Raw genomic sequence first — 27,978 nt, forward strand, 5'->3', positions numbered from 1 at the left:
TGTGATAACTGAAGACACGTCTTGGGGTGTACATGAAATTGGGCCGATAAGAATGCAATGGCGAACCTGGATTTTTTAATATGTAAATGGGTAAACGGTGATCAATGTAATGTTTCCTTTATTTCAAATAAGTGAAAAACAAACCATTTCAAAGCAGTTCTGAAACTGGAGCCCTCTGAAGATGGAAAAGTGTCTAAACGTCTTCACAAAGCATGTAAAAGGTAAAGTAATACAGACAGATTAAATCATTCGCTAAGAAATAAATTCACTATTAGGCACATGTACATTCATATTCAAATATACCATATTTGACGTTTCGTGGAGCAAAACCCATGCAGACATCGAAGTGATAATATCTCACTCTCATTGTTTGAACACAAAATACACACGCTGGTAGATATAAAACCAAAAGGAATACTTTGTATCAGCAGCTTGACAGCCATGGCAAAGAAACAAAAGAATTCTGGAAGTTTGTGATGTAAGAATCAGACTACCTTGTAAATAACATTTCCGGGAACGCTTTGAAGCACAAAATCATCGTTGCGTGCGCAGACCGCTATATTCTGGAACGCCACTTTTTGCACATTTTGAGCCATCGGGTGTCGCACTGAAGCTGCATAAAAACTATGAATTTAAGTGATTCACAAAACAAGAAGAGGAACACAGTGGTACTCAGTACGTTTTTGACATAGTCACTGAATGAAATACCCGATTTATGGCTTATGAAGTTCGCTTCAGAAGCACATAACAGACGAATGGTCCCGTATTTACTTAGTTGAAGAATTTCAAATACCTAGAATTGTTGAGCTATAAAACCCACAGAAGTTATTTCATGAAATACGCAAAGAAATCCCATAGAGTTCCCAGACATAGGTTTGTGTCTTAGAAAGAAACCCTATGATGATACTGGAGAATTTCAGGAAAACTTTTTACAAATATATTCCCAGCTTTCAGATTTTAAAAATACTTATGGACTGGGGGGAAAAAATGAGGTTATTTGAAAAACACAATACTAAGGAACACAGAATAAAAATTCTAAAAAGTTTATAAATCTCTCGGGGGTACAATTAATGCACCGATTTAGAAAAATAGATCTTTAGGACGTAATTAGGATGTAACTAGATGCTTTTTTGGTCAGCAAAAAGTCTATCTTTTCCCTCTCTTGTTTCCAGCTGGGGGCTTCTTAAGCTGAAGCAGCTGTCCTCCTGTTGCAAGGCCTGCAGATGAGGGGTTTGATACGCCAAAGGTTAAGCCAGCTGATGAATTGATGCCAGGGTTGCTGAAGTTAAATCCAGATGTAGATGAGCTGCCAAATCCTTCAGGGGATAAAATAAAATTTGAAACCATTAATTTGAGTGAGAAAAATGTTTTGAGAATAAAAACTCCAACCTTAACCAAGCCTTTGAACCCATAACGATATATGCATATTGTAGGTTGACAGGTAGAGAAACGTGTACCAGCGGCCCTCAAAGGGTTACATGAAATCACGGCGAAGCTGCTACAAATGTAAGATGTATTCTTGGAAATTCTCTTCTTAAGGATCCATGAACCCATCCATGCAGCCCCATACGCCGTGTGTGTAGTTTGGGGTTAAATACTGGATTTCTTACATTATTCACCGAGTGAGGTCTCTATTGTGCATAAATCACCTTGAGTGGGTTCAATAGATGGCGAATGCTCCAGGACATCTCAAGCAATGAATCCACACAAACTACTAGAATGTATTATATATTATATTCATAAGGTGATAGGGGAACCTTAAACCCAAGTACATTAGCTTAAAACAATGCAGAAGTACAGGACAAAGAGCAAAATGTCAACAGTAATTAAGGATCACCGGTCACTTCTTTAAATGGAGCATACGGCGGCAGAGCCTTCCAAGCACGGCTAGGACTAATGGTACGCGTCGGACATTTCAGACCGTATGTTTACGATAAATGCTATTTAATGTATCCCAGATTAGAATAATTACAAGTGATATGAAAGTGTTTACAAATAGTATCATGTCGGGGGGAAAAAAGTAACTATTGTTCTGGATGGAATTACAGTTTTGAGTTTTATTCCAAGACGTAAAGCTACAAATTATTTAAATAAAAAATTACTGAGGAAATTAAGAGGAAATGTTCGAGCAGTCTGAATCAGAATAATGTATTTAATCACAATTTTATTAAGAAACACATTTACTTCTGTTTATATGAAAATCATTGTGGCCGTCCGGCCTGTAGAACTCATTCACCAATCACTCCAAACTTTTAGAGAAGAGGGACATTGGGGAAGAATGTGGGATACACGGGATCTACAGGATACACGGGATCTACAGGATACACAGGATCAGGGGAATGCCAAGTTCAATGGAGTGGAAAGCTTACGAATTTAAGAATGTCAACATATACACGTTTCTCAAACTTATATAACCCTATAGAACGGGGAGAATTTGGTTTTTATGGGGTTTTTTCCCCACCTAAACCTCAGAAAGCAACCTTATTTACAATTCCTGGCTTAAATATCGGACACCAATTATCTTTCGGCCTATACAAACCTGCACTCAAGCTTCCCGATGGTTTATTTGCTGTTCCAAAGCCAAATGTGGAAGCTCCTGCGGTGCTGCCTCCAAATGCAGTGCTACCAAAGCCTAGTAGGACAATATTAGATAAGAAGACATGTAACAAACTGTAACGCAAAATGATCAAGTAAAAGCTTTAGCTATACATTACATCATCAAAGGCGGCATCATGTGGTTTGTGACACCCCTTCCTGCCCAGCCTGATCTTGAACATAATTCCCATGCGCAATGCCTAGTTCTTCGCAATTTTACTGTTGGGTACGCTCAAACTCCACCAAACTGGGCAGAAGAGCTGGCAAGCGGGATAGGACATTGGAATGATCGCTCCTACACAAAGCCGGCAGTCCCAAAATGTGGACCAATTAGAAAAGGAATGAAAAGGCGACGGGTTCGGGAGGAAAAAAGTGTCTTAGTCAAAATGATACATTAAAACCCAAACAAAATATGTTCGTTCAGAAGGTGCAGCCACACAGATAACCAACAGATAGGAACTTCTGGAGTGGCCCTAACACCGCGTGTCTTGGGATAGCAAGATCCAAGTTCTTGGAAGTAACCCATGTTATGATCATTTTATTATTTATTCTGCATGATCAGCAGCCAATGTACAAAGTAAACAGCACTTTCTATCCACAGCAGACGTCCCCCTGGAAAACAATTATTCTGGTGCAAAAACAATTGCTTATTGAACCATTTTACTGGCTGCCATAGTGATGAGACCAGATTTCTTACTCTGCAGAATATTTTAATTTATTTTCACATCACTGACCGGATACAATTAAGCACAAGCCCAAAGAAGAGCGGGCAGATGGAGTCGTTTGAGAGAAACCGATAAGTAAACTTCCTAGATTTGTAGCGGATTGATAAATATACTCCACCACATTTTGGAATAAAAATAAAATACATTTTCCAAGTTTCTTTCACAATTGCGTCTGTATTTTAATAAGTGGGTGAACGCAATGAAGCATTAATCGGGCTGGTGATCTAATAGAATGATTACAGACATGAACAAAATATTTAAACGGAGAGGAATTTGAGTAATTCGATAATGTTTGTCATAAGTGCAGTCTGAAATCTCAGAAGTGGTCATTGTTTGATCACAAACATACCTTTCATTCCCCCTTTAATGGCCGTTCGAAGACTGATGCCAAGATGTGCTAATGCCCCGGGCTTCTATTTGTTGAGGAAATCTCTGTGAATTGGCTGGTCTGTGCTAGATCATTTTGAATGAGGTAATGTGCCTTTCGTTAACGCTACACCGACAACTTGGCAACCATGCCGGTGACAGATCTGCTGGGTATCGCGGTGCCCAAAATTGTTATTTTGGAAAGGAAGCCATTCCAATTATGTTTCCCATCGTTGGAAACTATTTTATGAAAGTATTATAATTATACGACTATAATTAATATTATAGATATATGGCAATAGTTTACGCAGCTTCCTCAGCGTTCGAAAATTACTAACTGGATAGATAGGGTAAGCAGAAGGACATCCTGAATGTCAGGACAAGCCCCAAGTAAGGTTCGGCATCAATAGGTATAAAACCAGGTAGTCAGGATGGATGAAATTACTTATCTGCCCGATTACTATTCTAAAAGGGACTCAAAATATATTAAAATAAAAACATATTTGCTGTGTGCTCGATGTACAGAAAAAAAAAAACCTTTGGGAATATCTAACGTGGACTACAAAGACCATGTGGGTTTCATTTCTCACACTCGGGTTCCAAGAGCCAAATATTTTAACAATGGACACGAGCGTAAGTATGTACAGTTGATTAGGCAAATACTTAGCCAAGTCTTTCAACTCGGGGCAGGGCCAGGCCGGGACCACAAACAATCACATTAAAATAAAATATGTCCAGGTCAAGCAGACCACTGAGTGCTTTACGGCCAGTCTAGGCAAGCCTGGCGGGAGTCACATCACAAGGTACGGTTTCCAGAGGTTTTAGGCAGGCGGGAATATAATGCTGTAGAGTAAGAATGCTTTCAAAATAGACACGTTAATAGCTTGTTTTTATTGTTTAACAAAATGCAAGGTTAGCAAAGAGAAGAAAAATCTAAATCAATATTTGGCGTGACCACCGTCTGCCTTCAAAACAGCATCGTTTCAATTAGATAAATGTGCGCAAAGTCAGGGATTTTGCAGGTATATAGGTAGGTGTGTGATTAAACAATTATACCCGCAGGTGCGAATGATCATCAATTTAATATGTAGGCTGAAGCGATCATTAACTGAAACGGCTCTGTAAGAGGAATAAAAGTGGGCGAGGGACAGCCAGCCTAACAAACTGAGGTTGATGAGACAATGTGAAGTCATACACCGTGGCAAGACTGAGCACAGCAACAAGACACAAGGTGGCTATACTGCCAAGGTTCTTAAAAAAATAAACTGTGTGCAAGAAAAGATGCTGTTTTAAAGACAAAGGGTGGTCACACAAGATATTGATTTGATTTAGATTTCTGTTTAATCACCTTTATTTTTATCATTTAACAAAATGCAAACAATTAACATTTTTGTAGAACATTCTCACTTTAAAGCATTTCCCCCCCCACACCTGCATAAAACGTTTGGGCATATATATGACACAAACACACTGTTCTGCAGCTGATGCAAAGGGTCAGAACCTATATTCACACTGCAACAACATTAATGCTGGATCTTGCCTGTGTTCAAGCTGATAAATCCCCAGAACACCTCAGACGACATGGACAGTGTCTGACAACTATTCTTACAAATGATTGGGATAATACTGGTCTAAACCAGAAGCTAGCAAACTCTTAAAAGCCTGGATGGAAAATACATAACTTAGACAAAAATAAACTCAATGACAGGGGGGGGTGTGAGATACCAGAAATGGTAGACAATAACATACCTTTGACAGGAGTTGCCACACAATAACAAGCCTGATCCTACACCTGGTCCAACACGGAATAAACTATTCTAAAGCTAACCTGAGCTGCAAAAAGGCATTCTGCAATTTAATTGGGACTTAAATAAAAAGTTGCACTAGGAAGGATCTTTGAAGTAAATTCAGGCTGCCTTCTGCTGGTCCACACTGAGGAAGGCAAAACGTTCAGAGGAAACAAGACAAACTCAAGAGGCGCTTAGGGGCACAGGGAGGCTGAAAGTGATGTTTATGTATAGGCTGCCTGAGCATGATAGGAGTGTGATTGCTAACAATTAGTAGCAGCTAACATCAATCACACTCATATCATGCCCAGGCAGCCAGTACAATAACTATGTAATTTTTTTTTTTTTTTAATTTCGGGCCCCAAAATTAAGGTGCGTCTTATACCTGGGAGCGTCTTATACCTGGGGAAATATGGTACATGATACATAATAAAAGGCCAACGCAGAAAATGTATTGAGAGAAAAGTATTGAGAGAAATTCTAAAATGATGTAATAGATTAGAAAGTGTAAGCTGTACCTCCAAGGCTTGAAGAGCCCAAAGCACCTGGCTGCTGCAAGGCAGTGCTCATGGCAGAGCCGAACGGAGCTCCAAAACTAACGGCCACAGGCTGCCGGGACCCTGCTATGGAAATAAAGCGGAGGGAAAAAAGGGAGGGGGAAGAAACAAAAATACGTTCCTTACTCTCTTCAAAACTAAAATGAACCCTTAAGAAACAAAATAATAGAGGCGACACCATTAAAGTATCTGGCTGCCTTGAAAACCGGAAGCCCAAAGTCATTTTGAATACTCATGTTACGGAGATTTTTTTTTTTAAATTTAATAATTTCTGGTAGAACATTGTATTTGTAGAAAATGGAATCTTTAGTAGATAAAACAACAAACACGCTATCTTTTTTTTAATTTAATTTATTGTTCAGTTTTCAGCAAGTCAATAAAACGGTAACATGACAATTCAAACGTGTTCACACAGTGTTGGCTGGGAGTCTGGAAACGCCTCGCAAAATGACACTTTTCAATAAAATGTGTAAAAGGTGGAGAGAGAAGACAGTCCTTTCCACGCCACTTCCGGCACAGACCCAGTAAAACAAGAAAGCAAGATTTTCATTATTTTTGGCTCGATGCGCATACACAGAAAGGCACAGAAATGAACTCTGCCACCTAAACAGCGTGAAGATGAACAAGGAAAACGTATACAGGGGGTTACTGAGCTGGAAGAAAATGTATGGATCAGGAAGCAAAATAAATCATTTTTGGAAGCATTTTTACCAATTTAAACAATGTTTATTCATTTTCCTTCACCTGTTCCATACATTTGGCAGCTCAACTTACAACCAGATTGCTCGCGCTTCTATTCACCCCGTACACACAGCGTTTAGGACAGAGGTCGCTTTCCTGGTCTTTTTTTGCCATTCTTGGGGTCATCAGGACTGCGATGACAATCACGGGAGTTTATGCCGTTCGGCAGCGGACAGCCCTTTATTTACGGCACAGAATCTCATCCGTGTGCGCAGCTCTCCGAGACCGTCCCATTTTAACGTAAACATTATACAAAACAGAGATTAAATGAAAAAAAATATCCAACAAAGATCATCACAAAGTTTGAGCCGTTCAGGAATTGCATGGTGCCGGTGAACACACGAGCACATTTTATTAGCGCTGCAAGCCCTGTAGTCACCAAAACATTTGATGTAATATTACAAAATGAAGAAGGAAAAAAAAAAACACTTGTCCATGATCAAAATTTACATAAAATTGCTGAACGTTCATATTTTTACGTAAAACTCAAACTTTAATGTTTGGAAATTTCACCAATCATGTTTTTCGTAACTGCTATAGGTGTTTATGGGGACGGTGAGTCGATGCTTTACGTTTAGACCAAGCCAATGTAAAGCATGTCGGGGACCCTTTAGGACCACAGGCTAATGTAAAAAGCCACCAGGGATCCTGAGGTCGGCCTGGATAGTCTATGCACCATACGATCAATATTCATCATACTATGAAAGCTGAAGAAATACTGCCCCCCCATAGCTTTTTTTAAAGCAAACGATACATTAGAAATAGATTCATTTTTTTGCACAGATGCAGATTACAGCACCTTAAATAAAAAAGCACTCGGCGGTGTTTAGAATGAGTCCGATCATCATATTCAAACCTTTCCGGCAGAATGTTACTCAAATGACTAGGTTATTGCAGTATTTTAACGTCAGCGTTTTTTTAAGAAAGGCAAAAGGCAACCCAAGCCTTCTATAAAGAGAGAGCAGATAAACCGATCTAGAACTTATTAGGAATGAGACATTTAAGCTGATGTTACTTGTTTTGACCACCTGATTACAAGTCATTCTTCTGCTTTGCAAAAATTGATGTTGAAACTTTTTATAATAAAAAAATAAATATAAATTCCCATTCACTTATTGCTCATGTAGAGTTCTCACACAGGCTGCACACAAATGCTTAAGCCTTCCAAGTGGGAACAGCGTCCTTGTGGACAGCGCCCGCCGTACCCAACGTATCGCTTTGTCTCAGTTCTAGTCCCGTCATTCCCTGTGAACGTATTGTGAGAAGCGCCGAGTACATTCTTTGGCGCAATATAAATAATAAAAAATACTATTTTAAAAAAAAAAGTTACTGTTTAAATAGATAAGTCTTTAACAAAAAGAACAAAGTCCTAGCGGGTCTCCCGGCAACTTGACAAAAGTTTCTATTGACAACTCAGCAGAGATGCCTGGCCATTGCCTAGAGCAACCATGCGCAGGCCGATGAGAAAACGTGCCTGGGCTCAGCCTTGGTTCCAGACGCGAATGCACATAAACCTAGTAGTGCTGTATATGAATATATTTATTACAGGTGGAGATATTTAAGCATTTTAATCGACTATCAGGGCATCAGATAGAAAACAGGGAATTGGTAAGTAACAGCCGTAGCTCCTGACATTGGCACTTAAGTCCAAGCAGCACGTACGTACGTGTACACACACACACACTAACTCAAATCACATCACCTTTAATTAAAGAATGTTTACATTTCCGTAACAATAACAAAGTTACATTTGCTATTTTTACACCAAGTAAAGCATCTTACAAAAAATAGCAAAAAGTCAACATTTGATTCTAAAATGAAACGGTTTACTTCGCATAGAAATTCCACCCGCAGAGATCTCGCCGCGGCCAACAGGTGTCCCTCCTGATGTTTCTTAGCTGCACTCCCTATTATCCACAGCCAGCCAGTTTCCAACAAAACCCTGCTATGGAATTGTGGGAAATAAGCTGCCCTTCGGCCGGAGAAGCTAAATCCTATCTTAGGCAAATGACTGTCTAGAGGTTATTCGTCATGGAAGTGTAAAACACGTAATTAAATTGGAAGAAACGTCCAAACTACTGGAACACGAAATACTGCAACAATACACAATGCCTTAATTACAAAAGGTAAATATCTAACATTTATATAATTTACTGCAAAATAAACCAATTAAGGGGCATGCTAGTTTCTCCAATATGAAACCGCACGCTATGACAATCCCAAATTGGGTTTAAGACCTTCCATGCGAGACCAAATTCAAGACCCCCATAATCCGCCTTTACTCCAGACTGACACAAGCCATTTCTCGCTGGTCTTTTCACTTAGGTTGGTTCTGTATAGCTGCCTATAAGTCCATTTAAGATAATACAGTAACTGTATCGGAGTAACAATTCCAGCTCATGGAACCTGTAATCTAACGCATATTAGTATGATATATTAGAATGATATATTAGAAGCCAACCTTCTTCCAGCTTCACCTGTATTACCGAGTACAGCACTGCACCTCATTGTTCTGATGCGTTCTACGCTGCCATCTTGCGGTACTCCTCACTCCTGCGACAGAAACGGGTAAACCCATAGAGATCCATACAAAAAAGTTGGGAGAAACTATACAGCTCTTGCAAGCCCTGGAATAACACAAGGGAGCAACCAGACTCTAGGGCTAGAGGGACACATGCGGTCTCCAAACACAGGAAGTTTAGTACGACTTCCTGTTCATGCCGTCAGCTATTCTCCTCCCCCAGCAAATGCTCTGCCTCACAAATGATAAAACCAAGACTGAATCCAGCACTGGAAATGACACGCCGCCTCCTTTCATTCACTTTATCCACATCGTATAGCAGAGGAATGCTTTCGCTATACCGCCTAACCAAGCCAAAAGAACAAAAATCCCCACCAACTGGAGAAAAGTTTGCAAGTTTTATAAAGTTAAACATCTCCATATCGTACCATCGCTGGTGTTTCACACAAAAGGGATCTTTCATCATAAGTTACAGCAAGTAATTTTTGTTCTAATGATTATATGTTTAGAACAACTAAATATACAATGCTTCCATAAATAATATAAATTATCTGTTATGCCATATATTATAAGCAAGGCCGGTGTTCAGTACCCGCTACTGGTTATAACTGCAATGCTAGATATTCCATGCCGTATAAACAGAACATTTAGGCATTGGAGGCCTTGTCAGAACCACATGACCAAATGTACCAATGGCCCACAATATTTGCTATATACAACCCAATAAATGCCGGAAGCCAAAGCCAGGTTTAAAAGGACAGCGATGGTAAAAGTACGGCGGCCTGTAAAACTATTTCAATGTGCACTCCGTACAGCCCTTCAAGCTGTTAGATCACGTACAATAAACTAGGACGGGAGCCATCGCGAAGTGTCGTGTACAATGTCGGGTCTACAGGACTTTAAAACAACTACCCCTAACAGTAGGATGGCTGGCTAGGATATCCTATATCATTAGGGCAATTGAGGACAGACATTATTATTATTTACTGTTTTATATATCGCCATCAAATTCTGTAGCGCTGTACAACGGGCAGACAGGACATAACAAGTAGTATATAACATAACAGAGACAACAGGTGAGGAGGGCCTAGAAGGATTAGACCAAAAGCCTTCCTTCCTAAATATTAACAAATAAGAGAGCTTTTCTCAAAGTCCAAAATTCTAAGGAAATGATGAGGAGAATCCAGATATTTCAGTACTGTGAGCAGAACACACATTTGTGATTTTCAGCTTTTACCATTCCTGTCCCCTTAAGGAAAAATAGAACTGCGAAAATGGTCACCCCGACACAATACCCCATATTCATTTACGAGGTCTCCAAATATTTCCTAATGATTGTTTTCCCATCTTGTATGGGTTATCATTGATAATCCTCGTATTTAAATACATGTAATAAATTACAAAGTTCACATTTATTGGGTTTAGCTCCAACGGTATAGCAATCAGATGTATGTACACTGCTGCAGACGAGGACGTTACGGTATAATTATATATATATATATCTCTGCCTGGAGCACAGAAATAACTTAGAAAACAAAGTGTAAACAAATTTGCACGCAAATAAACAAAGATGCAGAAAAAATGTCTGATTTAATTTCCTGTCAATTTAAAAAGAATATGTATTCAAGTATATAAAAGCTTTCCTTCCTTTCCAACATACGACAGATGCATGTAAAGAGGAAAGTTCCTTTTGTGTTGAGACCCCACGCAGCCCATCTCGTTACCCCCCGATGTTCACTACGGAGTGGGGGGGGGGCGTGGGGTTGCTGCATCTCCCTCCAGTCCTGCTTAATACGTTCGTGTCTCTGATGCCCACTTCCCTTTGTTTTGCCCCCTATTACCAGATCCTTGACTTACACGGTAAACGCTACGGATCTGAAGTTCTGAATATCAACCGACTCAACTATTGTTTTGTTAGCTCTAATTGGTGATATATGAGAGCTAAGACTCTTCACTCCGCCTTTTCCTTCAATTAGCCGCACTATTCCTTTAGATTGTAAGCTCTGGAGCCCACCATCCCTGCCAGGAACTTTGTGTAAAAACACTAAGGCTAGATGGCAAGCACATGGGCAGGGTGCTCGGGACCCTGATATCTGTATGTATTAATGTATATTTATTATGTATGTGTAACCCACTCCCCATTTAAATTGTACAGCGCTACATGATTTGTTGGCGCTTAATAAATAAAAGCTAATAATAATAATAATGTTCAGATACAAAGTGGAAGCGCTTTCATTATGGGAGGTGGGGCGCTGTGTATTCTGCTAAATCCCAAAATGGCAGCATGGAGGAACATGCATAAGATAAGGTTTTTTTAGTAACTAGACTAAATACATAAAATTATTAGTAAATAAAAAAATAGGCACATTAATAAAATTTCATTTTTAGAGGTACTATTCCGTTAATAAAGTAAACAAACGATAAGTGCTCAATACTGATGGATGAATAAATCTAAAATGCTGGACCATTCACATTTACATAAAACACAATTATACTTCAGATTAAAAAAAGCGGGACGTCTTCTCGAACCAATTCAATGACATAATAAGCGGGAGTACAGATGCTTTAAGCATAAGGATATCGAGTGGTGAAGTTTAAATGCATTCCATCCGCTTGATTATTACCAAATGAAAGTCGTGTGTTGCGGAAAGAAATTAAGCAAATTTGGCAAAGATGATGCGTTTATTAGATAGCCAAATCACGTTGGATTCCAAACAAGCGGTGGAGATCTGCTCAGGTCTCCTCCTGGGGCGAATCATGCAAGCAATGACCTCCGCAGACCCGAAGGCTTACAACCCAATACAATTCAGTTTACCAAAGGCATCATTTTTACCAAATTCTCTGATAAGGAGCTAGTCAGCCCTGTACCATGCTTAATCCAATTTATCCACCACTGTATTTTGCATAATGCGAATAAACCTGCCTTCGTATAGATATACACGCAGCCAGAGTTACTGTAAACTACTGCTAAACACATATGGGGTAACTTTGGAGGTTTAAACGCGTCCCTCTACAGCCAGAAACAAATAAAGCTTACTAGTTACCGGGTGGCAAGATCTCTAGGGGAAAATAGAGTAAAACATACATGCAACATTAGCCTTTACATCTATGTAAGGTTGGAACACACTTGGCCATACATATGTATGCGTTTAGTTGGGGGTAAACTGGTTATTTCTATTAGAGGAGATATGTAGACTTCATAGAACTAGTAAGCTTGCCTGTTCTGTACATGAATTCACTACACAGATGGAACGGTACAATCTTTCTATACGAGTTGAACGGCGTCCTAGAGGTAAATACAGAAAGGAAATTTAAATATGCATGAGACGAGACCAAGGACTGGTTAAGGTCCAAGTCTTGGCAGACTAGACGGGTCTGATGCTTCTCACCTGCCATAGAGTTTTAGGTTTCAATACGTCATTCTGATGACATTACAGACTCCCATTAGCCCCGTGGCATCCGACATCACAGGATGGCGGTCGCTTGTTTGCTTTGATTATATGACACACTGGCAACTAAGGCCGAAGATATGGGGAGTGTTTACAGACAGTCGTCAATTATTAGTACGCCGACGTCCAAACAACGTAACTTCACCACTTTCAAGATAAAATATGAGCAGGTAGGACGATTACGAGTGCCAGAGCACCACACAATCTTCCGGCAAACAAGGTGTTAAAGATAGATTACAGAAAAATAAAATCCATCACACGGTTAATTACAAATAGTGTCATTATTGCTGAGGCTGAACCTGCATAGTCTAAAAGCTAGACGTAGTAAGAAAAACGCACGTGTTTTCCAGCACACTGAGAGGTGACAGCAGTTTACTGAGCGCAAGACAGTAATGATCTATAAGGTGAATGCATTCAGACCTGTAGCGGGCTGCTGTTGTTGCGTTAGAGTTGCAGCCATGGCAACAGCAGCAGCGTTTGGCATGTTGCTGAAGGGTGTAGGTCCGGTGGTAGCTCGGGGGGCGCTCTGCCACTTCCTCGCTTCGGCCCGCCGCGCCTCGAACACATCGCTAGAATCAGCCAGGTACGCCTTCCGGTAGCCGAGGTACTGTTCTTTCAGCATCTGGACGAAAAGCAACATAGTTTGCAAATCCTACAGTATCGCAGCTGTTAAAAATGTAACATTAAAGAGGATCGAGTACAGAACAACATTTTACATCGTCCCTCGTTTCCTAAAGCCGTTTATCATAAATTATCCATACAAAAAAATAAAAAAAAATAAAAGTGAGGAAGAATAAAAAAAAAAAAACCACATGCCTCTAAATACGGCTGGATGCTTGTTAATCAAACACCACACAGGGGTGTAATATACCAAGTACACGGTTACTTATAGCTGGCGCTATATAAGAAAAAAGAAAATAGTTTGCTGATCCAGTGAGAAATCAGAGGCCATTTTGGTCAATTAGTAATGTTTCACTCCTTTTTTCGAGGCACAATTGGGAAATTCAATCTTTTTTGGGTTTTTTTTGCCTTCTTCTGGATCAAAAGTGAGGTTGAACTTGATGGATTTGTGAGTTTTTCCAATCTGGGTTACTAGGTTACAGTAAAATATATGAATAGACATCTTGCAAATTACAATGGGAAAATAAATACCTTTCGTGGTTTTAATTAAAACCATAGCAACAGGGGGGTCGGTAGCAGACTTTGTATATCTTAGCATACTTTTTCCCTACTCGATATAACGACCCCAAAATAACTTGACCCAACATACTCAGCTAAACGTCAAGACAAAAAGTCTGCTTCTCAAAAAGAACCACTTGATGTAAACGCTGAATTTTTATTATTATTAATTTCCTTCATAAAAAATAGGTAAAACGGTCACGTCGTGCTCCTTACCTTGACGTTTTCATGTACTGCCTGCAGCTGAGCAGCCAACGCCACAAAGGTTTGATACAGCTTTTGCATTGCCAAAGACAAATCTACAACACATAAAATGCAATTAGATGTTGACACAGAAATGGTAACAGAGGAGGAAAAAACAATATTTCTGGTTTATTTAAAATAATTAATAATCTACACAGAAGAAATATAAAAGCCGAGTTCTGGCATATACCTTGAGGAGTTAAATGTGAACTATTGGCTTGGGTTGCTAGATGATTTTCCAGTTCTTCTATTTGCTGTCTGTACTGCTGCAGCTGGACCTCAAACTGATCCACCAACGTCCGGAAGTAGCTACAAAGATAATTCGCAAACATTCAATTTATTGTCTGCATGAGAAGAAACCCTAAGAGAAGCAGCAAATATGTGCTGTACCACAGAATAGTAACTATCCAGCAAAACATAGTTTATGCCTTAAAGGAAATGTAAGATTATTATTTAAGGCGAGTTTACAGTGCGGTAACAAGAAAATATACAGATCCTAATTTCCACGTCACGACCTCGCCACAAGGCACCAAATGCATACAAAGCAATGTAGAATAATAATAAAAAAAGAAGATCGTTGATGTAACAAATGATAAAGAGATCCAGCAAATCTATACATCTATATATTTATAGTTAGCAATCCCGCTAGTTCAATGAACAGACTTCGAGGCCAGCGCGTGTTTCCTTATTTTCTGGAATACTTACTCTGCTGGAGCTATATTTTCATGCTGTAGGCCAGGAGGCGTTTTCTGTGTCCGTAAAGCTATTTCAGCATTTTTTAGTTCCTTAAAAGCAAAAAATAAAATGCCATCAACAAATATATTTACAGCTGGTCTGAAAAAATCCCGGGAGCCATGTCCCTTAGATTTTTTTAATCTGGTCCCTGATGTTTTTTGCCATTTTATATTTATTTATATAGGTGTACAGCTGTTGGCACCCTTTCCCTCTCCCCACTGGTCAAGCTCCTAATTTCTACATAAACTTCTCCGGCTTTTACCCAGGATGATCATATATTTAAAACCAAGTAATCAAACAAAAAGATAAACCAATCCCCACCTGGGCAGTTTCCTTTTTCAGTTTGTCGATGGCCAATGCATTTTTCTGTAGTCCACTGGATGCGAGTGATAGGAGTTGCTTTAAGGCTTTCATATCCTCTTCTACCTTCATCAATGTTTTTGAAGACATTCTAGTAATCTCTTCTTGAACCTGTTTCTGCTCTTTCACAAATTTCCTGCAGATGCAGAAATATGAAGGGTTAAAAAAAAACAAAAGTACACATTTTGCAATATTTTTTTAGACAAAAACAAGAATTACACAAACATAACATAGCCTGTAACGTGGAGCACATTACATAGACCCACTTTTTACATATGTTAGCAATGCTTCCCCATAAAATACAGGGAAATAACATGTTTTTGCCTCGAGAACCTTTCTATAAACCGCATAAAAGGCCAGATACAGGTCGTGTGGCTCTCTACCAAGTTGCTTCTGGGTGGCACAATTAGCCTCTTAAAACAAATATCTGTCTTACAAATGAGTAACACGTATCACTAAAGCGTTAATACCACCTCGGGATGCTTTAAAACTGAACAAGATGCTAAAAATGATTTAACCAACCTAAATCCAGGAATCTGCCTGTGAACAGAAAGACAAATAATAATGGCAGCCGCCGGACAGTACTCACTGGAAATTGTCTACATCTTGACATAATATTTGAGGTAGGTTTTCCTCCTTAAGTGCTTTGCTGTCCCTGGAAACAAACAATTGATATTAAAAAGAGTGTTAATATCCATGCTAGAAAGTTTAATGTTTGTTTATAAAAGTGCAGAAAAGCCTACAAACAATACACAAGTTTCCCGTCTATGACTATAGGGATAAAACCAGAACATTTTAAATAAGTTATATATTTGGTATTGCATGAAAAAGTCTTCCAGACAGTCTAAATAAGATATATGGGAATATAGAACCCATGAATTTTGACAGTAAACACTCTCTCCACCTAATGCATCGGTCTGCATTAGTCTGTCAATTCTAGTCTTGTCATACCCCTCGAATATATGTATTGTATGAAGCGCTGCGTACTAAATAAATAAAAGATAATAAACAATAAAATCACTTACTCAGGTCTGGTTCCTGTTTTGTCACCTACATCAAAAGAAAAAAGGTCTGATTTTGGCTTTAAAATGCATATTTGAAGAAAATTGGACCTAGCAGACAGAGTTGTATACACTACGGCAAAAAGACAATATATCTTGGATACTGAACGTTTTATATATTAAGACAGAATGAGCAATCATACCAATCTTTGGCTGCATGCATTGTGTAAATACCGTTCTTTAAATACTGAATTACATCACATCTCACAGATCCCCACCTTAAAGGGCAATTATCAGAATGGGGCAGTAATAGCGATTTTTGTTATCCAGGGATCAGGGAGGCATTTCAGTGAAATGCAAGCAATGCCTCAATGAGAAGAGCGCAAAGGCATTGGGAATGCACATCGATCAGCTAGCAACGCATCGAATCCCGACTGCAGCCTTAACCCATTCATGTCACCACATTGCTAGGCAGGTGATTGTGGAAATATTCTGCATGGAACAGAATCGTAATCAAGACCACTTACTTTTTTTGTCAGACGAACTGCTGAAATCTAAGCCTCCGAGTCCTTCATTTGTAGTAGTCTGTGCAGCAGGAGCAATTCCTCCCAAATTAAGACCCAATCCCAAACCTAATGTGCTCTGGCCAAGTCCTAGTATAAAAAAACATTTTATGTAATTTTCTGTAATATGTACAGCAGGTCTGGGGATAAACTTCTTAAAAAAACATATTAGTGTTAAAAAATATTCAAACAGGGAGAAATGCGATTAAGATATCGGACATGCAGGTTTGCCTTCATTCCTTCTCTATGCAACGTTTTACTCCATCCTACTAAGTAGTTTTGCGTTTATTAACCATTTCCAAAAAAGGTCGGCCACTAGAGGAAGCCAATAGTCCAGAGATAAGAGATACGTATGTTACTCAGTAACGCTCACACCCCATCACCGCATGGCTGCAGGAATATGTAATACTGTGACAATAATCACGCAACGCAGCGCTTATCTGCGAATATCTTAAGTGGGACACTATGTGGAACAGCAGGATAGATCTCCAACATTACTGTACCTGACGCAGGCTGAGCTGTGTTTTGAAACAGCGATCCACCGAGGCCAGTCAGCGATGCACCCAGTGACAGACCTGTCGCGGCTGTTGTAGTAGTAGCTGCTGTATTGCCCAAGTTTAAGGAAAACGGAGCTGATCCTTTAAAACAAAAGTAAAATGTATGAGGCGGTATAGTCTTATAAAAGAAAGACAAAAATGAACTGTATAACTGAACTTAATAATCAACAATCATTGTTAAGACGAGTTAAGAAAGATTAAAATGATTTTAGCAACCATCCAAAAGTTTGCATCCTATTGAAAGTATATAGCGCCATCGTAAAACACAACTCAAAAAAAACCACAAGAACTCTATACCTGATGCTGGGGTGGAGGTGAAAGCAGATGATAAAGAAAGGCCGGTCGTTGAGGTAGTTGCAGCAGGCAAGGAGAACGGAGTGGCCGATCCTGCGGGTTTATTGAAAGGCAAACTGAAACCAGTCGTAGGCGCAGATGTGGTGGTAGCTCCTTTTTGTAAATAAAGAAAACAAGAGAAAAATACAGTTTTAGCATATTATCATTACAGGATTGCTATGCTTTGGCACATTTGCAAATGTCCTTGTTAATGTATGATATAAGATGGCAGATATTTGTGCTTAATTTATAATCTTTTTAGTTTCAACTCTGAGCATGTATCAGTAAATTGAAAAGATAAAAGCTAATCATTTCTTGATTCCTATAGGCAAGACTGGAGAAATCCTTGGAGGCAGGTAGCCATCAGAGCCATAGCTAACTCCTTTTGTACAGAGGCTATATTATTTACTTTGCCCTTACACACCGCCTCCCATAAACACACATACACTGCCCTTACACACGACTGCCCATAAACACACATACACTGCCCTTACACACCGCCGCCCATAAACACACATACACTGCCCTTACACACCGCCGCCCATAAATACACATACACTGCCCTTACACACGAGTGCCCATAAACACACATACACTGCCCTTACACACGACTGCCCATAAACACACATACACTGCCCTTACACACCGCCGCCCATAAATACACATACACTGCCCTTACACACCGCCGCCCATAAACACACATACACTGCCCTTACACACCGCCGCCCATAAATACACATACACTGCCCTTACACACGACTGCCCATAAACACACATACACTGCCCTTACACACCGCCGCCCATAAATACACATACACTGCCTTTACACACAACTGCCCATAAACACACATACACTGCCCTTACACACTACGCACAGGCATCATTTGATGTGATAGACCCGCACTCCCCAATGTTGGGCGCCGTTTAGAGGGAGATTGTGATCTCCCCAACCAGTCCTGCAGCTGCTGATCGGGCCGATGTGTGCCCCCTTTGCAGCTGTGCCCGAGGCGAGTGCCTCTCTCACCCTTCCTATAGCCCTGGTATCCATGGTCGCTTAGATTTTTACTGTTGCTCTTCTATTAACCCCTACAGGATATACCAATGGCTCCTAACCTGTGTACAGAGTTGTCCAGTTCTGCCTACAGAATATGTTGAGCACCTCAAAAAAAAATATACAGAAGAACTGAAAGACGCATTTGACATCCACTGTCCACCAGCCTTGCGTTAAGACCACGGGAGCAATATGTTTATTTCTACCTAGGGGTGAGTTTGGAATTGGTATTCATACATTTAGAAGTTATGATTCCTCGTGGAAGAGAAAACTTTAATAAGAAGGTTTGCTTGATAAATGTCTCAAATTCTTAGTTTGTCATCTTAATATCTCCGCTGATTACTTTTTGAGACGCAAAGTACATGACTTAATTCGTTATGACTTAATTCTTTCCCATTAACTTTCAAACTCAATTTATTGAAGTCGCAGCACCATAAAAACTGCCACTAACTGTGGATTATGGAAGATATATATAGCCCGGCTTTTAATTCTGCACTAAAATTAGTGACAATATTGTCATTTATTTTGTTGACCATTATTAGGAATCATTAGGTGGTGATGGATGTGAATTAGTAATCTCTCGCGTCTCAGATGTTCTGTGATGGAACTTTCCATTTCTCATGTGGTGATGAGGGTGACATAACCCCGATGGAGGTCCGGTCACAGATTTATATGCTTCAAAACAAGCAGAGCATTTCTCAGCTATAAACAGTGACAGTCGTCACAAGCACCTTGTTTCACTGCAAATACCCGGGTTTATTTTGTGTTTTGGTCTGGAAATTGCATCTTGACCTACGTGCCGAACTTTTTACTCCTGCAATTTGAGGAAAAAACCTCCCAGGAGTGTAGATTCTGAAAACCCCTTTATACAGGGAGAGCTTATCTTTTACTAACCGAACAGCAACGGGCCAAATGACTTATAAAATACAGACATATCAGAAACATACTTCTTAAACGTCGTTTTGACCTCATCCTTTCTCTACGTGGCTTTTCGCTTCACACTACCAAGTCAGTTTGGAGCCAGCGTATGGTAACCGTAGTTCAAGAGGCGGCCAATGATCGAGACATAGGAAGGGACCAGAGATAAGTCCCGCTCCAGAAACCTCCTCTACACACTACAACAGAATCTTCCCTTCCAGCATTCTATAATAAGCCAGCCCAGCCAATAGGAAACAAACAGCAGGGGCACTTCGTTCTATTGGCTACACATGCAGCTCTGCACCTGTGGTCACACAGTTACATCAGGCTTTGAGTTGGAGTATTTAATAACTATTATTTTATATATAGCGCCATCATATTCCACAGCACTGTACAACGGGTGCTCTCCCAAAAAAGGTTGGCCGCTAGAGGCAGCCAACAGTCCAGCGATAAGTCTGACCCGCTACAGAAACCGCCTCTACATACGAGAAGGCTATACCACAGAATATCCATAGGGCTGCAACTAACGATTATTTTTATAATCGATTAGTTGGCAGATTGTTTTTTCGATTTAACAGATAAAAAACAATATGCAATTTTTTTGGTTTATTTTAAATAATTTAATGAACAAGCTGGGTGTTAAAAACAAACAGCAGAACAAAAAAAACTTAACATTTACATTAACGTGTCATTGTACTCAAACTAGGATTATTACCTAAAACTGATTAAGAAAAATGCATTTCTTGTTTTTATTTCCTTTTATTTGCCAACCTGCTGTCCAGTTATGGACATCTGCCCCCCCCCCGGCTTGCCCGCAGCAGGGCTAAATTAAACAAAAAACCACCTGCCTGGTGCCCGGAACCGCATGTCCTGGGCATCGGGCGATTCGAATTCCGCATCCCTGCCAATTACTGCTGACGAACAGCCCGTAATATAAGTAGAGAAATAGCAGATATCCGTAGCTTTGTTTTATAGAAGAATGTTAAATAGAATCAATAATATGTTTTGTAGGAATTGGCCAAAAACAGGGTAATGTTCCTTGCCTCCTCACACGCATGAATGTGTACTAAAGTACTTTGTAAGTGCTTTAATATGCATTCTATACCCGTGGAAAATAAATCTTACCGTGTTTCACTCTTGAAACCAATAGTATCACTGTCTGTGCTCACAGGGGTCTTGTTAGACCTGGAATTGCACGAGCCAGCGCCTGAACTGGCTAACAGCGAGTACAGCGCACATGTAGAGCGGCAAGCAGGAGGTGTGTGTGTGTGTGTGTGTGTGTATGTATGTATGTATGTATGTATGTATGTATGTATGAACACCGTCGCTACAAGCCAAGGGGAAAGTGGGCAAATGCACAGGGAGAATCCTGCTGAGTCCCTCCATGCATTTGCAAGGGGACAAAAAAAAAAAAAAGATAATTTAAAGGGTACATTCAGCTATCAAATGCATTAAAGTGCACATGACTGCTGGTAAGTCCCTTAAATACTTGTATTGGGTGGTTTGAATATTCAAGCTGAACGATAAATTGCGGCACCCCAAATAAGTGTAGATTTGCACTTTGTATAATTATATGCTTTTCATACTCGGTCTTTAATAGCATTAATTTCCCTAACAAACATGCCAGTTTGCATAAATGGTTTTTTTCTTCATGTACATGGATTGAGATATTAAATACAGAAAATGGGAAGTGAGTTAACATGTCACAGAAATTGTGATTGCTTCATGGGTTTAGGTGAATAATAATTAATAATAATTAACCCCAGATCACTTAAACAAATGCAAATATATGAAAAAAAATAGTCCTCGTATTAAACATTTCACAGAAATAATTAATCATGCAAAGTGATTCTTGAAAGTGTCTGTTTCTTGTCTAACATTTAAAGATCGATTGTACTGTTTGTTTCTAGAATGGATTGCTTGTAACAGTTTTTACACATTCCCTAACAATTTATATCTCACCACCGTAATCACCATAATCACAAAAAACTACTCATATATCCAAAAAAAAATAAAAAAAAATTGAAACAATCACCCTAGTGATAAATGAAAAGGATGCGCAACATCGCGCATCGGCTAAATTGTGCTTAAAATTCAAGCAAGAAAAATGGCTGTACCTGTATTGGATCCCCCCAGCGTAAATCCAGTTGCAGGCTTTGCTCCAAAAAGTCCTCCTCCAAGTCCTGTTGAGGCCGTAGTTGTTGCAGTGGAGCCAAAAGCACCGAACCCAAGTCCCGCAGACGCGCCGGTGTTGCTGCACAAGACACAAAACAATGTTGTAGGAACACTGATTCCATGTCATTCTAAACACAGTCTAAATGTTTCTAGTCTAGCTGCTCTGCTTAATTTAACACTTTAGTACCCAAGTACAGTATTACTGTCTTCATTCCTAACACTCCTGTAAAAAGGTGTCTCAATGTTTGCCTGCTTGAAGGGGGGGGTTGCTGCATGGCGGTGGGTATATCATGCGTGTGCACCGCAAAGCACATCTTCTACAAGCCAAGGAGCTGGGAAAGCCTACTGAATACATTCATGATTTTGCATGGGGGGGAGGGGGGATTTAAAGCTGAAAATCAGGTATCTTATGTATTAAAGTGCATATTACAGCTGGGGGTGCCTTAAGCAGTCATTTAGGCAGGTTGTTTAAATTTTTTTTTTTTTTTTTGCTGTTTAAGTGTTTAAGATATGAAAACTACAGTTCGGCTAAGATTTCCTTATCGTGCTGGAGAGTGCAATTAATGATCTGTGTAAGTAGAACAGCACCTTTAAAGAGAGAGAGAGAGCTGCAATGCGATTCTATAACTAGGTATGTATAAAAATAGAACATTGGGCAACATAACAGAAATGTGAAAAATACCTTTTTTGGCCATTTTAACAATTTTAATCTTGTACAAGAAAAAAAAAAATTAAAAAGACTTCGGCGCACAGACTGTTATACGAGTTGTGTGAGAATTCGTAAACGCTGTATAAATATTTAGCGGTCACTCTAGTGCCCTTTGCAGGGACAGCATACGTGGCCAATACACGCGCGGTATTACTCCGGTATTTACCGGGCATAAAAAAAAAAACACTGCTATGAGGTGAACAGTCGGGGCATGTTAGGTAAGGATGAACAACAAAAAAAGGATGAAACTGTGTGTAGAGATGAGGGATTTTGGAACCGACTCACACTCACCTACACCAAACATTCAAATATGTATAACCTCCTAAGAGCCAAGGCTGTTTTGCTGCTTTTACTCAGGCACAAGAAATATATTTTTCGTTTTGATATCACATTCACACACAAAGTACTTTATTTCTAAAACATTGTTTGATTGCTAAGATTTCTTCTCAGGGTACAATGTATTTGAGGTCTTTCACACTTAAAACATTTTTTCCTCCCATTTTTGTTTTTACTATACTTTCTCTCTTCTCACTCTGCAGCCCTGTTATCCTTATATCACGTGTGATTAGTGACAGAGGGAGATTCCAGCAAACTTGAAGGAACCTTCCTGCAATGTCATAGAAAACACAGCAGGAAACAAACGGCCAAACTTCCATTCAGGCATTCACACAAAAGTGCTTGAACCGAGCACCGCAAACCGCTCTCTATTAGTTTGGAATCATGCAGGATGAGAGGGAGACTGGAAACAAAGCCAAAGTTTGTAAATTCCAGCACCTGCACAATGACTTTGGCTTTGGCATGTGAACAGCACTTGTTGAGATTCAAGAATCAAAGAAATTAAATGGCTGTGGAGAGTGCTAGTGTCGCGCACATGAAGGTGCAATGTTCAATACGGTCATCATGGAGTTAACATAATTGGAAAAATCACGACATTGTGGATCATGATGGATCAACTGTGGTTCTCCCTTTACATAAACATACGTCATGTCCTGTTTAACACAAGGGAGAGAACATAGCAAGCTGCTAAAGAAAATTTGTATTACACATTAAATAGTTCAATGCAATTTTATATTATACTCAAATGCTTTATAACGCCAGTGTACACATATACTTTAATAATTCAGTGTACGTTTAGCAGAGATGACCCAGGACACTGGGACAATGTTATGGGATATTTCCCACACATGCTATGCATGATTTGGGCAACGTGGTGCAAAGCTGCCAGCAGCCCCAGTAATCAGGACATAAACCCATTTTATCTGCCATAATGTCACATTATGGTTTTTCTTTAAAATGTTTAGACAAAAGCACTCCCACTAAAGAGTAATCGGGGGAGTTCATCAACCATCTCTTTGTCGTCATCACAGCCAGATATCCCCACAAGCAAGTAAACATCAGCAGCACCGGGGTCTATTTATTGAATAGAGTTCACAGGAGAGTTGTGCTTCAGTGTCTTGGCTTCACCATATATAATGAAGACAGGGTGTCCCCATTTTACTTCTGTCATTTAGGGAAACAGTATGGAGAGGATGAGATCACACACAGGCGTACGGTGTATAATAAATAAATATATATCACACACATAAAATGCGTTTTATAAATGCTGTGACAGAAAGGCCTGTACAGTAGTGGATGGGCGGTATATACGCCCTACTTTGGCTGATTTTGTGTGTCCTTATATGTAAAATTAAAGCCCCAAGGAAAGAGAAGCACAACAACAAAACTACAATATAGGAAGTGACTTGTAAATTGTGTAATGGGTCCCTGGGGTGGAGTAGCCAGAAGAGCAGGGTGGGCTGGTGCTCCAACAGCTTTGAAAATCCAGACCAGGATTTACAGGTGACCAAGTATAGCTCACCTGGTCTAATCAGGAGTGTTTAAAAAGCCCAGCTTGGTTCAATTCACTCTCTCTTCTTATTGCCAGCCAGGAGAGCTGCTGGATTTATTTTGTTTGTTTGGTGTGTTTTGATTTGAAGAAAATAAATATTTAACCCCTTAAGGACAATAGGGGTTTTTACTCGTAGTATATTGTGGGACAATGGCTCTTTTAACGTTTTTCAGTGTTACTGTTTAGCTGTGATTTTCTTCTTTCTCATTTCGTGCTCCCACACATATTATATATTGTTTTTTTCAGGACAAACAGGGCTTTCTTTAGATACCATTATTTTTATCATACCATCTAATTTACTATACAAAAAATGATAAAATATGGTGATTTTTTGTTAAAAAATTACTTTCTCTCACTTTTTAAACCAAAAAACTTTTACTCATCTGCAAAAACTAATGATAAAACCTGCTAAATAGATTCGACTATTTGTCCTGAGTTTAGAAATACCCAATGTTTTTATGTTTTTTTGCTTTTTTCTGCACGTTTTGGGGCAATAAGTACAGGTAGCGTTTTGCTATTTCAAAACAATTTTTTCCCCAAAGTTAGTCATTCTGCCCCATGTGCCATTTCGGGTATCTTTGAAGCCGGCCAATGCAATTGACCCCATCAAACCATATATATTTAAAAACTAGACACCCCAAGGTATTTGAAATGCTGGTATTTTAACCCTTTCCATGAACTAATTCTACCACTAGCCTTTGTCAAACTTTACGGTAGTAATTTTTTTTTGTATTTTTTTCACACACGTTGTACTTCAGGTATAAATGTACCGCTCCTGGTATATGTCAGTGTCAAACACCCCCCCAATATGTGTTCAGTAACATCTCCTGAGCGCAGTGATACCCCACATGCAGGGGTTTGTTGGGTTATTTGGGAGGTAAAAGGCCACCTTTGTGAGGTGTGTATATTTTTGCCATTTATACATCTGGTCACTCTGTGCCCACGTCCCATACTTGGGACATCTTTGAAGCCGGCCAATTCAATTTACCCCATCAAATCATAATTTTTTAACACTAGGCACACTATGGGCATTTATAATGCCAATATTTTAACTCTTTGCGTGTGGGATTTTTTTGGGAAGATACAGCGCTAATTGTATGTAGCGCTAATTGTGTATAAAAAAAACATACATATATACCTATTTGCACTTTTTTCGTGACTTTTTTTACATGTAACTATATATATATATATATTTTTTTTTTTTTTTTTTAATTTTTTTTTTTTTTAATTTAATTTTTTTTTTAATTTTTTTTTTTACAATACACTGAGGCTGTGTAGCCCCCTCTGAGGCTACACAACCTCAGTGTATAGTTAAAAAACGTCATTGCCTCAATGAAGAGGCAGGCAGGAATGGGGGGTGAGTGATCGACAGACCAGGTCACTGGTCTGTGGTTTAACCCACCGATCGCCGTGATTCACTGTGAATCACGGGGATCGGGAAGTTGTGAATCCCCCCCCCCCCCCCCCGGAGCATTGCAGGCTTGCCTCAATGAAGAGGCAGCCTGGAATGCCCCTCACCCGATTTGCATCGGGTTCGGGGGGGGGGGGGGGGGGTTTGACAGACCAGTGATTTCAGTCACTGGTCTGTCGTTTAACCCACCGATCGCCGTGATTCACTGTGAATCACGGCGATCGGGAGGTTGTGAAGCCCCCCCCTGAGCATTGCAGGCTTGCCTCAATGAAGAGGCAGCCTGGAATGCCCCTCACCCGATTTGCATCGGGTTCGGGGGGGGGGGGGGTTTGACAGACCAGTGATCTCAGTCACTGGTCTGTCGTTTAACCCACCGATCGCCGTGATTCACTGTGAATCACGGCGATCGGGAGGTTGTGAAGCCCCCCCCTGAGCATTGCAGGCTTGCCTCAATGAAGAGGCAGCCTGGAATGCCCCTCACCCGATTTGCATCGGGTTCGGGGGGGGGGGGGGTTGACAGACCAGTGATTTCAGTCACTGGTCTGTCGTTTAACCCACCGATCGCCGTGATTCACGGTGAATCACAGCGATCGGGAGGTTGTGAAGCCCCCTCTGGGGCATTGCAGGCATGCCTCAATGTAGAAGCAGCCTGGAATGCCCCTTACCCGATTTGAATCGGGCTCGGGGGGCGTGTTTAACAGACCGGTGATTTGCATCGCCGGTCTGTTGTTTCAACCGCCGATCTCCGTGAATTGCGGAGATCGGAAGGTTGCAAAACCTTTTTTTTTGTTTGCCTGGATAGCCTCACTTGTGAGGCTTCCAGGAAAACCGCGATGCCGCCGATCGCGGCGAAAACGCCGCGGTAAACGGCAAATAACGTTACCACGTACATGTACGGGCATTGTCGTTATCGCGTTGCACGGCAACCCCGTACATGTACGTGGATTGTCGTTAAGGGGTTAAATTCTATCTGGATCTGGAATTGGCTTTTTACCCTAGAAGACAAGTGACTCTGAAAGATCTCTGACTAACTCCTTGTGTTTCAAAGGACGTTCAGTTACAATGCGTATTATAGAAGTTATAAGCCTTGGGAACCATGCTGATTTCAGAATTAATAGAAAGCTCGTTTGAGCAGGGCCCTTCTCGCCTGTTTCTGTATGTAATCTTGTTATGTTATATAACAATTGTTATGCGCTGTCTACCCATTGTACGGCGCTACGGAATCTGTTACATACTACAATAATATTCATACAGTCAGACATGAATAGTTTCAGAGAATTAACCCCTCCGTTTCCAGGCAGGAGCAGTTTTAGAGAATTAACCCTTCCATTACCAGATGTCACACAGTGAGTTTCTTACCTGGTGGTAGTTGCAACTTATACTGAGCTCCATGTGAAAGAGGTAATCAGCCAATCAGGAGAGGCTTCTGAACTCTGTCACGCTCCTGATTGGCTGAGACCTCCTTCACTCAAACCTCTCATTTCGGGACAATGCACTGAAGTCCCATTGTGGGACATGTGGGCATCCTACCTAGTCCCCCTACCTCTGAATCCCTTGGAGGGCCATATATAATGTATAGTTAAATCAGCGAGGTTTCTTCAGTCTTCTCACACAACGATTTATACATTATCCAGGGCCAAACTTGCTAATTTAGGAGCCTTCATAACAAACAGTGAGTTAAAACCACAACCTTCCTGAATAGGCCCAACTGTGTCCTTAGACTGCAAGCTCTTGGAAACAGTGCCCTCATTAACTCTCATTTCATGCGACTTCTTGTTGACCGTTAAACCCAATATACTGTACAGACGCATGGTATACGTTGGCTCTTTATAGATAATATAAATGCACCGAGGGGCTGTCAGGTCACCGGAAACAATATTATGAAGTGTCTGTTCTCTCACCTGGCCGCAGGAGTCCCCCCAAATGAAAACGGGGCCGCGGCACCCGCCGTCGGGTTAAGGGTTGTTGTGGTGGAAGCGGCAGCGGACCCGAAAGAAAGGCCGGTAGCCATATCGTACCAGGACGTCTATTTCTCCCCCTCTACGCAGCCAGACCCTGAAACAGCTCAGAAGGCGCGCCTCAGAGCTGAGCCAGCCGAGCACACGACGCGCAGG

The 27,978-nt window shown here is 40.4% G+C and overlaps 1 protein-coding gene across 3 annotated transcripts; it reads right to left on the reverse strand.

Annotated features, from left to right (window-relative positions):
* On the reverse strand, positions 1-27,957 carry NUP58 (nucleoporin 58). 3 transcript variants are annotated; one of them, XM_053456410.1, is made up of 15 exons: positions 27,766-27,957; positions 21,799-21,935; positions 17,677-17,826; positions 17,326-17,460; positions 16,787-16,912; positions 16,284-16,308; positions 15,848-15,913; positions 15,220-15,394; positions 14,869-14,948; positions 14,354-14,472; positions 14,137-14,219; positions 13,162-13,363; positions 5,992-6,093; positions 2,540-2,632; positions 1-1,316 (listed from the first exon to the last, which is right to left on the reverse strand). In XM_053456410.1, exons 1-15 carry the CDS (start codon positions 27,873-27,875, stop codon positions 1,147-1,149), a joined length of 1,773 nt encoding a protein of 590 aa, XP_053312385.1. In that variant the 5' UTR covers positions 27,876-27,957; the 3' UTR covers positions 1-1,146. The 3 variants fall into 3 exon arrangements, with proteins under 3 accessions (XP_053312385.1, XP_053312384.1, XP_053312386.1); XM_053456409.1 differs by having other exon boundaries at positions 5,992-6,096; XM_053456411.1 differs by lacking the exon at positions 5,992-6,093.
* Between the last annotated feature and the right edge of the window lie 21 nt (positions 27,958-27,978).

This window comes from Spea bombifrons, chromosome 2 (assembly GCF_027358695.1).
Source record: "Spea bombifrons isolate aSpeBom1 chromosome 2, aSpeBom1.2.pri, whole genome shotgun sequence".
Classification (NCBI taxonomy): Eukaryota; Metazoa; Chordata; class Amphibia; order Anura; family Pelobatidae; genus Spea; species Spea bombifrons.